Genomic DNA, 13,799 nt, shown 5'->3' with positions numbered 1-13,799 from the left:
CTAGCCAGCCTAGCTCAATTGGATAGACCTAGGTTCAATGAGAGTAGGTGACTCAGAATATAAGGTAAATTCTTGACTGGGCTGATCTAGAGTTTGGGTCTTGCCTGGGCTACATGGGGATATCCTGCCTTCAAGTAACAATAAAAGGGGCTCTTCTTTACCTGTTCCAGTGCCAATCATAGAGCTCAGAGCTCTGTGCTTGTGGCACAAGGAGTGTAGCATGGAGATACAGCTTCATGTCTTGGTTTCAATTATTTAGTTTTTGAGACAGTATCCTGCTATATAGCTCAGGCTGACCTTGTGTTTACAATATAGTACAGACTGACCTCAAACGTTAATAACCCAGTTTCTTCTCCTGAATACTGGGCTAGAGGGTGTGTACCATAATATCCAACTATTAAAGACAATTTTAAAATGTCCCTAAGTAAGGCACACAGAGGCCACAGTTCTATAATGTATTGAAAATGAAATTTAAAATAGGTAAAGAAGTGAGTGGATTTCCTACAGGCAATCCCCCAATAGCTGTGTTTCTCGACGTGAACTTATGATACAAATAAAACAACAGAGAATTCAGGTTCTATTATCCAGGCAGACCGTAAAGGGCAGAGTACATCACTCACATAGAGCCCTGGGTCACAAAGTTAATACAGTAGGATGGTACCATGAGGCAACAGATACTGGCTTGGGTTGTAATTCATGTTGCCTCTGTAGAACTTCTAAAGGATGGTTAGCCAGAAATCAATTTGAATACTAAAAATGCCCTCCCTACCAGTGGGACTAACAGCACTGAGGCGGTGTGTGTGTGTGTGTGTGTGTGTGTGTGTGTGTGTGTGTGTGTGTCTGTGTGTGATGAACTCTATATCCTCACTAACACTTGAAGTCCTAACCCTTCGCATGTAGGATGTTAGTGGGTGTGCAGTGATATCTCTATAACCTTTGTCTGATTAAAGTTACCTTTGAAGTGAATGTGTTTGTGGCTTTTAACAGAGGTACAGTTACACACCCGCCTTTCTAATGGAGATATTTGAGTTTTGCTGTCAGAAAATTGCCTCTTGGTGTTCTAGTGCCAGTGAGCCTACTCTGATACTTTTCTAATTTCCAAAATGTTATGTAAATGAAATGATATCATATGTAGCCCATCCATGATATAATTATGTGGATAATTTTTCAGCTAAATGATAGGGCATTGGCTGGGAAAAGGAGGCAGCACAATTCCTCAGCACAACCAGGTTGAATCTGGGCAGTTTGTCAATTATCAGTATTGTTACTATTCCCTCATATATGGTGGGTTTAACTATTAAAGTTTCTGCTGATGTTGGGGTAAAGGTGTTAGATGACCTGTAAGTATCCAGCTTCTAAGGTGACTTCACCCCAATGATGTAGAAGACTTCTACAGTCTAAAAAGGTTATCCCTCTTGTCTGCTGTTTGAATCTTTCAAAAATACTTGCAGTGCAATTTCTTGCCCTTGACATTACAATTTCAGAATGATCAACGACCCTAACATCTATCAATAAACATAGTCAGTTACCTTGTGATGTGTAAATACCATCTTAGTTTTAAAACTTGCTCTAATATGTAACCCATCTCTTAATTGTTTCTACTGAGACTTTACAATTTTAATGTATTTTTAAAAAATATTGGGTTCTTTATACATTTTAAATTAAAATATAGTCGAATCATTTTCCCTTGCCCTTATCCTCCCCTTACCCCATGCCCTCTCAGGTTCCCTAACCCCAACTCCTTCCATGACTTCCCACTCTTAAATTAGTAGCCTCTTTTCCTTCCATAGATGCAGGGGCTGTGATATAGATGTATCTGTTGGAGCTGGGCTCCCCTCAGTCCACTGATCTCTGTGTTGTGTCAGTTATGGTTTTCAGTTGCTGTGAAAAAAAGGCTGCTTTAGTGAGGGGTAGTAGCTGCACTTCTCCATGGGCATAAAGATAAGATTTGGAATGTGGTAAAAAGTTATGCTTGCCTTAATTTATTCATCATACATTAAGTCTCTCTCTGTGTCCCTCTGTGTCTCTGTCTCTCTCTGTATCTCTGTCTCTCTTTCTCTGCGTGTGTGTGTGTGTGTGTGTGTGTGTGTGTGTGTGTGTGTGTGCCTTGAAGGAAGCTAATTTCTTAAGTTAATAATGCTTCTCTAAAGAGCCTCAAACTAACAAAACCCCTGTCTCAGGCACTAGAGAAAATGTCCTTCTGAATGTTTGGTTAGGGTTGTTCAAGCGCCTTCCAAAACAATATAAACTACATGCGATTCTCTTGATTGCTTGTCAGGGGTCGAGGGTGAGGCCCCGTTGCTGAAGACACAGGTTTTGAAAGATTTTAACTGGATCTGACCTGAAAGTCTCCTTTCTGTAGTAGAGCTTCTATAATATAGACCCAGAAAATACTATATAGACTGCAAAGGGAGAGAAGCAATCAATTTTTTCTGCAATATCTGTGAACCATAACAATGACCAGCATGGCAAGATATTGGTAAAGACACAATAAGCAGCATATATTGGTGATAACTCACCTCTGTCTTACTGGACGTATGACCTACTCAATAAGAGGAATATAGTTCTTGGTACTGAAAATCTAGCCCATTACCCTGGGCTGGGGAAGTCATGTACCTTAAAAAAGGATCTGCTATACAGCCTAAATCAACATAATTTAAACTGAGGTCTGTAGCTTTTCTTATGTGACATTTTACTCAATATTTTGAGTATATGTCCTAAAGTTTGTGATGTCTCTGACATTTGTCTGACATTGTGATTCACCAATGTTCTCTCCTTATATGCCTTGGATGTTAATTAATTGAGTGCTTTCCAAAGCAAATTTTATTTAATTGTGGTGGAACCCAGATTATCAATATCTCTCAGTTGTATTGTGTGTTTGTTATTTATGTCAGATCTCCTTGTCCAACCCAAAGGCACAGTGATCTCCCTTCATTTTCTTCTAAAACATTTACTGAATTAAGTTTTAAGTAGAATTTAATAGTGACAATTACTTGTTTTATGTAGAATGTGAGTAAGCTCAGAGTGGATCCCTGTAATTTATCACATTAGATGGGAAACATTTATCCTCTCATCATTACATCCTAGGAAAGATGAAATTTATTCATAGACATCATTGAGTTCAGAAAGTTCTCTTTCATTTTCTGAATTTTTTTTTTACTTAAATACTGAAGTCTTTCAATGACTTTTCTACATATAAATAGTCATTTTGGTGGTGGTGGTGGTGTAGTGAATCACATTGTTTAAATTTTTCTTTCAGGTAAGTCACAGTCTGATATTATTTTTACTCAATGTTATTGTCAAACATTTATGCAAAGGTTTTCAGGTGTCTGTTCATGGTTGGCATCTCATGTTATATGTTGTGATGTTCATGTAATAGTATTTTCATATCAATGAATTAGGGAGTGGTCTTATTAGTTTTCAGAACGAATTTAAAAAGTTGAATATGTGTACACACCTAAAGCTCTCTCTATACATTTAATTGGAGATTTGGTTTCTTGCGTTTGAAATGCATTGAATGAGCAGGTTTTCTACTTCCTCTTGTTCAAAGATGGTATCCATTTGATCTGAACCACCAAGTTCGTGAGCATATGCTTGCTTAGTAACCATTCTCTTTTCATGGGACATCAATGTTGGTTTTCTTCATGGTTCATGAGCATAACGTCCATCTTTCTCGTTAGTCTTTACCAGTTTGGTTAAGTTCTGCTCATTTCAATGATCTTCTAAGGGATCAACTTTCTGTTTCATTCATATTCCCACTGATTGCCCGTTTTAGAGTTTATTGCTTTCCTCTCTTAATTATTTCCATTATTAATCTACTTTCCTTGGACCTCGCTCTCTTTTTTCTCATTTCTTTAATTTGTAATTCACCACACTGACACGGGATGTTGTCCTTGTAGGGTGAGATGTCCATTGTCAGTGGCTTGCGTAGCTTCAGACAAACAATATGAAGTTTTTCCTTTTTTCTTCTGCATTTAAGAGAAAAAGGCACCAGTTTTCCTTTTTTTCCCCTCAACTTCTAGAAATGCCTCCCAATGATTATATAACCCAGCACTTAATAGGGAGCATTCATTACCAGTTGATTTTTGTAGCTTTTTGTCTGTGAATGTTTAATCCTTTAGAACTTGTAAGAATCCCTTCCTTGGGGATATATGAACAATACCCACTTCCTCCTAAAAGTCTAAGTAATAACCCAAAGTAAGTTTCTACATGGATGACAGCTTCCCTATAGCTGCAAAGATAGAGTCCCTCCTTTAAATATCTCACCTTATGAAGCCAAGTGCAAACAGGAGAGATTCATATATAAATGACCAGGAGGGACAAGAGGTCTCTAGTGAAGATTCAGTGACTTTTCATCCTCCTTCATTAGAAAGATGTCAGGGTCACCAAGACTCAGGATGGGTTCTGGCACTGCTAATCTGATGACCACATTGGATAGCAGAACTTCCATGTGGCTCCTGCTGTGTGAATTCACCACTCACTCCTCCTCTCAGCAACAAAGTGAGGCTTCCACAGAGCACAGCTTGCCTCCAGGTAGGCAACTGTGTGTGCTGCAGGAATCCTAACCCAGTGCTTTCTGTTGTCCAAAGCATTGAAAGACTTGGTTTTTAGGTTTTGATCATTAATTGAGTGGTAAATAGTAAACGATACATGTGGTCATCGTTCCTAGACACATTAAGGAATAGAATTCTAGAAGCAGAATTTTAAAATTAGATATTTAAATATATTGCAGCACTCTATTCCTTTCAGGGGTCTGATTGTTCTCCCAGCTAGGATGCAAATTATTTTTGCAGAATAAAGTCCCTCTAGCCTGTGATTTCTGCTTATAGCTTCAGACTTATCCCTGCCTACTCTCATGAAGCTTATATTCAGACTTAATCCAATTTCTAGACTCTTGCTTAGGACAATTTTTTTTCTCACAATGATGACAAATAGCACCTTGCATTTATGCCAAATGTAGCACTTTCGAGTTGCTACTAAAATTACCCTTTTATTCTTTTGTTTCCACAATGATCTGTACACTTTTGGAAGTAGAAAGGTTTTTGTTGACTGGTTGGATATCAGGGTACAATCACTGTCTCCTGAACAAACGCATGATGGAAGTATTCCTAGCAGATGACAATCAAAAATGAAATAAATGACTGTTGACTGAGCTTTTCCTCACTGCTAGCTGGTAGACTATAAAAATGTCAAAGAAAAAGACTAGGAAAGTAGGCTTTTTATTTACTGGTTGTTTTATTTGCCTCTGAACCCTGTTAGAATCACCTTGGGAGGTGACTTCCATAATTTCATCTTTCTTAATACCTCTTCTCTTACTGCGCCTTCAGATTCCATTACTTCTGTGCTCTAAGAACATGTCCCAGAATTGCATTAACTGATATATTTTTAGTACATTCTCATAAAGGAATGTTCTCTTTGAATTCATTTTTTCCTGGAAATTACTTGTACTGTTCAGAAGGATTAATGACATCAGCAACTTCATAAATTACACCATGAGAACTTTTCTATCTGCTACTGTCTTTGAAAAGTATATAGAAAGTACAACATGTGTGTAGATGAAGAGCCACAAAGTGTAGTGAACCCTGTGACCACCAGTGGTGTTGGTGTCTTTATCCCAGAAAATCCTGGCTGACGTTAGTTGAGTATATGGAATTAGTTCTAGGTTGTCACTATGTACCAAACTGTCAGAGACTTAGTAGGGACCATGAACAAATGAATCCTCCTGTACTATGCAGGTTAGAAATTTAGTACTGAACTCTCGAGGTAGAAGCAAGATATTGACAGGTGTAGTCTCATGTAGGTACTATGATGGAGAATCAGGACCTAGCTGGTGGCTCAGGAACTTGAACAACCTACCATGACATGGGACAGGCCTCACTTCACCATTGTCTAAGTCAGAGGGGGTTGGTAGAGGACTGTTCCTGGCCATTCTTTATGACCATGATTCTGCTGCTCTTGAGACTTCTGTGATTACCGAATCCTCCAAAATGTGCTCCTCTGTGAAGGTTCTTAGCACCATGTCATGGGCAAGTCTACCTTTACTTTCCATCTGATTACCCCAGTGACCAGGATGAACCATTCTTTAGAGAAGACACTGGTTTGATTAAAACATACACACACACACACACACACACACACACACACACACACACACACACAGCATATGGCAAAGGCAAAATTGACAGTGAAACAAATGTATTGATTTTTAACCCTGTTAGGTATGCACTAACATGCTGCAGCAGCCACAGGAATTTAACATGAAATCCAAAAGCCTTTTTCAGAGGTCAGCAACCATTTAAATTACACGTTATTATTCCAAATCCAGACTTATATACACATACTTTAATCTAGTTCTTACTACAGGCCATTCTGCTGCCTGCTTTTAAATTTAGGCACTGAGCCACCTGTGAATCCAACCTTGGATTTTAGGAGTTGCTTTTTGATTCCACATATGGAATTGAGTTCCTTGGCAAAATGCTTAACCACTTAGCTGTTTTGGCCTTGTTCTATGAAGAGGGTCCACTTTGCCTGTGGAGCACAGAATCTGGGACATTCCACAGATGTCAAACTCTATAAATGTCCAAGTCTCTTTATTTAAAGTAGGTTTGTGTTTGAATATAACTGGATCACTTCTTGTACTTTAACATTTAAACTATTTACAATCCCTAACACAGTATAAATGGCCCATAAGTAGTTAGGTTGTACTGTTTAGGGAACAATGATAAGAAAATCAGCTTATAGACATTTAGTACAGAAACTAAAAAATGTTTTTTTCAGCTCCTGGAATCCATGGGTACAGAGGGTCAAAACCATGAGGCTTGCCCCATAAGTTAATTGAAGTCTTACTGAGGAATTAATTCACAGAGAGGCATTTAGCATCACATCTTCAACAAAATAATGACTGAAGGAAAGATAAATGCTATTTTTAAATTTTTATTTGTTAACCACAATATGGAAAACTTAACTGCTTAAGCAGTTATATTTTTGTTTTCCTATAAAAATATAGTCAGCAACTATAGCCCTAATATAAGATATGGAATAAGAGACAGAGTTTTATTTCACAGACCATCAGTACAATACAAATACACATGGAATTGCTAAGAATTAAGTAAGTGGTGGTGAACATTTCTATGCTACTCAGGGTCAGAGTGGCCCTTGTTTTGTCGTGTTTCTTTGTGCTGTTTTTGCTTTTTAAGGATGTCATGTGGGCTGAGAGACTGGTCAGTAAGTAAATCAGTAAATCATATAAGGCTCCTTTGAGTAGCTTGCTTGTCTCTTCAGGGAACTGAAGTTTGGGAAGTCACGTGGGTGACTAGAAAAGGAAAAGCTCAGGGCGTTAGCAGAGAAAGGTAGACTGCAAGAAGGTTGGCCATGATCATTCATCACAGTCTGCTAGTCTTCATTTTCATTTACTCTTTGAAAATGTAATGCAATGTGTTTTGATCATATTTCAGCTTCTAATTCTTCCCAGATCCATCCCCGCTTCCCTATGCATGCAATTTTGTATGCACTGTTTTGTTGTTTTGTTTGGTTTGTTTTTTAAACCCATCAAGACCAATGTGTGCTGCCCATATAGTTTGGTATATGGTACCATGCACTGGAGGCCCATTCACCAGTGGTCACAACCACTAAAGAAACTTGACTGTTCCCGTCCCAGAAGCTACCAACTGCCAATAGCTCCTCAGCTAGAGACTTTGTGCATAATGGCCCTTTATGGAATTTTGTCTAGTTTGATCATCTGTATGTTCTTATGTGCAACAGCCCTTCTCATGTCCAGAAAACAATATTTCCTTATAGTCAGCCACTGGATCTGGCTCCTATACTATTTCCTGCTCTCCTGTACAATGATCTTTAGGCCTTGTGGGATGGGAGTATTAATATATAAATGTTATAATTAGAGCTGAATTTTCTGCAGTATAGCATTCTCTGCACCTTGACTATCAACTATAAAGCTTCTCCAGTGAAAGTTGACAGACACATTTATCTATGGGTGTAATCTGATAAGTTCTTAGGAGTTGGTTTAAAACTATGTCCAGTTAGCAGAAAAATGTCCATTAGCAAAAATACTATGTCCATTAGAAAAATAAAATTAGGTTTTCCCCTAGGACATATGATCTGTGTAGTCATAAGTTCTTGTTGCCTATGATGAGTTCCATCTTGTAAAGCAGGACTTAACTCTAAGCAGAACTGGTTAGTTACTCTACGATGTTCATAGCACTATTACAACAGTGGGCATATCTTGCCAGTCTGTTCTCTACTGCAGCATGCAGGGTTTACAACTATGTAGGACTTATTACTTTTCTTTTCTAGTAGTATGTCTAGCACTTTCCAGCACTATGAAAGCTAGACAGTAGGGATGAAGCTTTCAGGTCAGTACCAGCTTGATTTTCCACGTGCTGTGACTTGAATATATAATGTTTTCAGCAATGGGATCTTACCATGTAATTCTGGAGAGAAGTTAAGAGTGGTAGCAATAGACTGTAATGTTTCATGATCTACAGGAGGACTTCACTTGCCAACAATTTCAAAAGAGGTAGCCAATCCCTGGCAAAGGCTTGTTGTTTATTAGCCTCTGGTGTCCAGTGGGCACTCATGCCTTGCTACATCTCCTACCACTCTTATCAGAAACACAGATCCTCAAGGTTTTTTTTAAAATTCGGTTTTTATATTAGAGACTTTCCAGACAATCGTGTGTGTGTGTGTGTGTGTGTGTGTGTATGTGTGTGTGTAAAAACCCATAAACACATGCATAAGAAATAGGAAATGCTGCATTGTCTCTGAGAAGTAATTCTAATAAAGGTTAAGCCTGTAGTCCGATTTTAACTGATGATGGGCAAGATGTGTATGTTTACTTAACTGTTGAGATGATAGGAGAACAGAGCTGGCCATTGCTGTTATTATTTCCTGCTCAGCTCTCTAATTCTCACATCTATTAAAGAACATGATACGGCAGAAATGAATCCTTGAATACAGTAACCCATCAGTGTAGAAACAGTCTCCAAACAAAACTCTCTTGCAGTCCCAACCCTGTGCATTATAATAAGAGCTAAAATATATTTTTTACTCACTGTATGTTATGCAATGATGTGAGTGATTTATTTGTATAAGTTATTCCCTGGGATGACCTGACAAGGCAGGCTCTGTCACTGTCCCCATACATTGCTTGTGGATTAACAAATAAGAATTCAGAGAGGGGTTATATAGCTCAGAATTGATAGAGCTGAAATGTTGGCTCAGCAAATCCACTTCATATCCCTGACTACAGAGCATGAGACAATGCCTATAAGATGTGGTTGATTGTTAATGGTAATATTTAAAATGGTGGCCCTGATCTGGCTTGTTGTTACGGGGCCACCATGTTCCCGACTAGGCAAGGCCTGAGGCCATGAGCATCAGTGTTCTCCCACCACTGCTCAGCTCAGAACACCAGGTCAGGCAAGCCAGAAGCAACGGCCTTGACACCCACAAGACTCCAGCATGGGAGATGGCTCTGCCAATCTACCACACTGTCTCCACAATGCTTGGCTGAGCCCAGACCATTCTACCATCCACACAGTACCTGGTATAAATGAGACTGTTATGCTTAAAGACTATCCAATAGCTTTATATATTTGGTAATGCTCAATTAACAAGATGCTCACACAATTAGAGGTGTTTCCCAATATCTAACCTTAAGATATAAATCGTGACCCAGGACCATCCTGGATCCGTGGTTCTCCATGGCTCCTACATCTCTACTCTCTCTGCTTCTGACTCCTCACTCCTCCTACCTCCCATACAGTCCAATCACTGAGCTTTATATAAATGTAATGGGAAGATATCCCACTACAATTCATGATCTCAAATATGAGCTTAGATAACAAGCTCTTGGGAAATAACCATTCCTACATATGCAAGTGGACCATTGTAGGAATATTTTAGAAATTCATGGGAGAGTACCATCAAGTTCTAGTGTCTGTGAGACTCTGACAGTACATCTTTCTGCAAGGGACCCTGGAAAAGTGTGATAATTCTTCCTAGGTAAAGATTTTGTAATCTTTCTGGAGTGTTTCTGAAGAGTGGTAGTTAATCACTGTTATGCCACAGTATCAAATGCATTTAGAAAACTAAGACTGAGTCAGGGACTCCTATAACAGGCCTGAAATTCCTTGGGGATAAAGCTGGCAGAACAAAGGCCATGAACTACAATGTGGGGATGCTGGGAACTAAACTTTATTCCTATGTAAGAGCAGCCAGTTTTTAATTCATTCATTTATTCATTCATTAAATCAATCATTCATGCTTGAGAAAAGTATGGCTCTATTTGGAAGATATTCTGTGAAAACGAGAACTTTTTATCTTATAATCCTTATAAGTTCTTATCTTTATTCTGCAGTGTGGTATTTAGTATTTTGATAGCCTTTGTGATCTTATAAAGGATTGACAGTAGTTTTATAGGATTTTCTTTCAACTGATCACTTTCTGTCATGTCAGGGTGTCAATCAGCATGACAACTCTTTCTAAGATTGTTTTCCTTTTCGGTGACTATGAAAGTGAAGTGAATGGACTTCTTCCATTGTGGACTTTTAGTGCATGGGACTTTATTAAGAGGACACGTGATTTCTCATTCAGTAAATATTTATTAAGTATGTGCCATGTGAGGATGACATGACAGCATCCAATGACACAATAGCAGCTTCACTGGGAGCAGGAGAGGTGCTGTGACCAGAAGGCTGCTGTTTACACTGTTCCTGTATCTCCACTGAAATTGCTACTCACTGGGTGATGAAGCACATCACACTGTGAACATCTGTAAGAGTCATGTTAGGACTAAGTAGACCACTGTCTCATTTGGGGTTATTGTCTTTGTCTTTTCTCTCTATGTCCATCAAGCTTTGTCCTTATCTTCAACTTTGGGATGGGTTGAGCTAAATTGCACTGATGGACTAAAATGTCTGATTGAATGTTTATATCTTGACAAACACGGCTCTTAATTTTCTAATCTGGAATTAGCTCTGGAAAGACCAGCCCTAGAACAAAGCAAAGGTAAGTTCAGTATGGTCATCTTACTCACATAAGACAGACACTCTGTGCCTGCCTTTGTGGCAAGGAAAGTAGATGCCACATCAGACAAAAAGTTTCAATAGTTCAATAGTCAGTCAGTTTCAATAGTTCAATAGCAAAATGACCCTATGGGGGTTTTTACTCCTGGCGGGTGCCTTTATGTGGGTCATGTGACTGATGACTGACTGTAGCACCTACCCCCTTTTGGGGAGTCATATGACTGATGGCTGACTGTAGCATCCATTCACTGGCTGTCAACTTAGACCTCATTCTGAGACAAGGTGAAGAAAGATCTCCAAGTGACTCTGTAGATTGTGGCATTCATGTCCATGACAGGGACACACACTTAGTAGGTATGAAAGGCATCCCTAGTGCTGGCTGATGCTATGGTGACATTTCTGTACATGGCATACTTCATTTCTTCTGAGAGTCTGCAACACTTGTTCTGAACCCAGTGCTTCTCACATTTCACTACATTTGTTGATTTTGGTATGTATTTTTAAAAACCATAATGCTATCTTCTTCCATGAGAATGGACAAACAAATGATGGTTGATGGTGAAGAAAGAGATTTTCTTAGTGGATGCAGACATTGATATATGCAAAAACACCTACAAATAGCCCCCACCCCACCCATACCTGTATCAAGAACCCTAATGAAATTCGCCAGGTCACATGAAAGCAGAAGAGAGCATACCTCCAGAGAAGAAGATGGATAGGGATAGAAGAGGGGTAAGAAAGGATAACAGGGGCAAACATGATTGAAATATATTTAGTACACTTAAGTACACATAGAAAAGTGTGTGGATGAAACTCATTATGATGTATAATTAATATATGCTAATAAAACCATTAAAATCAACATCAAAGCTCTATTGTATTTATTCCTAACCTCCAATGCTTTAAAGGCTAGTGTTTTCAATTCTTGCTATGGTTAAGCAATAAGAACTAAATAACATGTGTATATAGCCTCCATGTTTAATTACTTGGTTAATGATTACATGACTCTTGACCATTCAGATAGGTTGTGGTATGTGCCTGCTGTGCATGAGTATTTGTCTTCCAAATTTCACTTGCTTTTACAAAGTAATTCACCTCTTTGAAACTGGAGTTGTGAGAACAAGTCAGAAAGAGAGCCATGAGAAAGAACACCGTGTCCATGCATAGAATAGGTGACAAGGACCTTGTCACCAGTGTTCACCAATTTAGATTGCAAAGTTAACTCTAATTTTGTAATCTTACTTCTCCAAACAATTTGTCAGTCAACTAATATATCAGAGGCTTAACTCCATCTACAAATTGAGAGCAACCTGGTAAACAGCAAAAGAGTCGTATGTACTTTATGTCTTTTATTGGCAAAGTCATGGTCATTCTGAGGGCAAACTGGGATGGCAAATACTGTCCTAGACAGAACCCACATGGGGTACAGTAATTGACATGCATTCTAGATTTGAGAGGCTATAACTGAATTTCCTTAGACTTATTGAAAGTGAATCCCATTAACTTTCTAACTTCTGGGTCATTGTATTTCTGGAAGGATGACAGCATGAAGACAGAGGAAGCCTTGACTTTGGGAAATACTGGTTACTGGGAGAACTCCTTGATTCCCAACCCCTTCTGTAGGCATTGAAATATGAATGCACTTCACAGTCATCTAAAGGACAGGGAGAGAAAACTTACTCTAAGCACTATAACTTCTCTATAGAGACTCTGTCAGGACCCCAGCTGCCCAATGACTCTGCTTTTGTTCGAGTACAAATCCTATTACTGAAGAAAGGAGTCTTGATTTCCAATCTCATTAACTTGGGGATATTTTTCCATCTGTGATTATGACTTTCTATTGTTAATCTACTGTTATTTTTAGTCAGACAGAATGTTTTCGCTGGAATAATAAAAAAATAAAGATAATTTGGTTTGCTTGTATAACCACTTAACTCTTAGTTGAGAATCATTAAGCTTCTTCCCTGAGATTCACTGGATAATTTCCATATAACGTTTACAGTGTGGCTTGCTTGGTAGCATTGGCAGTTTTGGATCGGGGCTCCTGGTGCTGGTTTTATAGACCTGTATACTTTCATCAAGCCATCTGGCTGGAAATCATGAGCAGAGGGAGGTTACCCAGAAAAAAAGTGATGTTCAGTTAAGTGAAGTGTCCAGTTGGAATTTTACACTATATAAAAGTTTACTACATGCCAAGCCACCAAGCGACACTAGTGAATTCCATGCACATTGTGAGGACGTGGTTCAGGGCTATTCTATCTGAAGGACTTAAAAACCAGAACTGTTTAAGGAAAACACATGGGCATTCTGCTCTTAGGGCCCTCTTTTACTGCATTTTCTGTTGTGTACAGAATTGTCTGGATAGCAATGCCTGGTAGTAACAACTAAGGTTGTTGTTTTCCTTGAATGAAGCCTCTAACAATTAAATGTATTGTCTATTTTATGTTATTGTTGTTGTAGCAAAACCATTTGAAAATGGACAATATTTGGACATTTATGGAATTACAAGAGACCAGGCTGGGGAGTATGAATGCAGTGCAGAGAACGACGTGTCGTTCCCAGACGTGAAGAAAGTGAGAGTGGTCGTGAACTGTAAGTCTCTTTCCTTTATCACCATAACTATTGAGAAATGTCTGAAATTGCTGTGGCTGCTTTGTTATTCATATTGCACACACACACACACACACACAAACAAACAAACAAACAATCTGTGTGTGTGTGTGTGTGTGTGTGTGTGTGTGTGTGTGTGTGTGTGTG

General features: G+C 38.8%; 1 protein-coding gene across 2 annotated transcripts in view; it reads left to right on the top strand.

The window, feature by feature from the left end:
- Positions 1-13,799, top strand: part of Negr1 (neuronal growth regulator 1) — a 710,239-nt gene that overhangs the window by 458,803 nt on the left and 237,637 nt on the right. For both annotated transcript variants that reach the window (XM_028777584.1, XM_028777586.1), the window contains exon 4: positions 13,503-13,634. In XM_028777584.1, coding sequence (XP_028633417.1) covers positions 13,503-13,634 — 132 coding nt within the window. The remainder of the gene's footprint in view (positions 1-13,502; positions 13,635-13,799) is intronic.

Source organism: Grammomys surdaster, unplaced genomic scaffold, assembly GCF_004785775.1.
Source record: "Grammomys surdaster isolate TR1022 unplaced genomic scaffold, NIH_TR_1.0 311, whole genome shotgun sequence".
Lineage (NCBI taxonomy): Eukaryota > Metazoa > Chordata > Mammalia > Rodentia > Muridae > Grammomys > Grammomys surdaster.
Note: the sequence above shows the minus strand (reverse complement) of the source record. Positions and strands in the feature narration are given on the sequence as shown.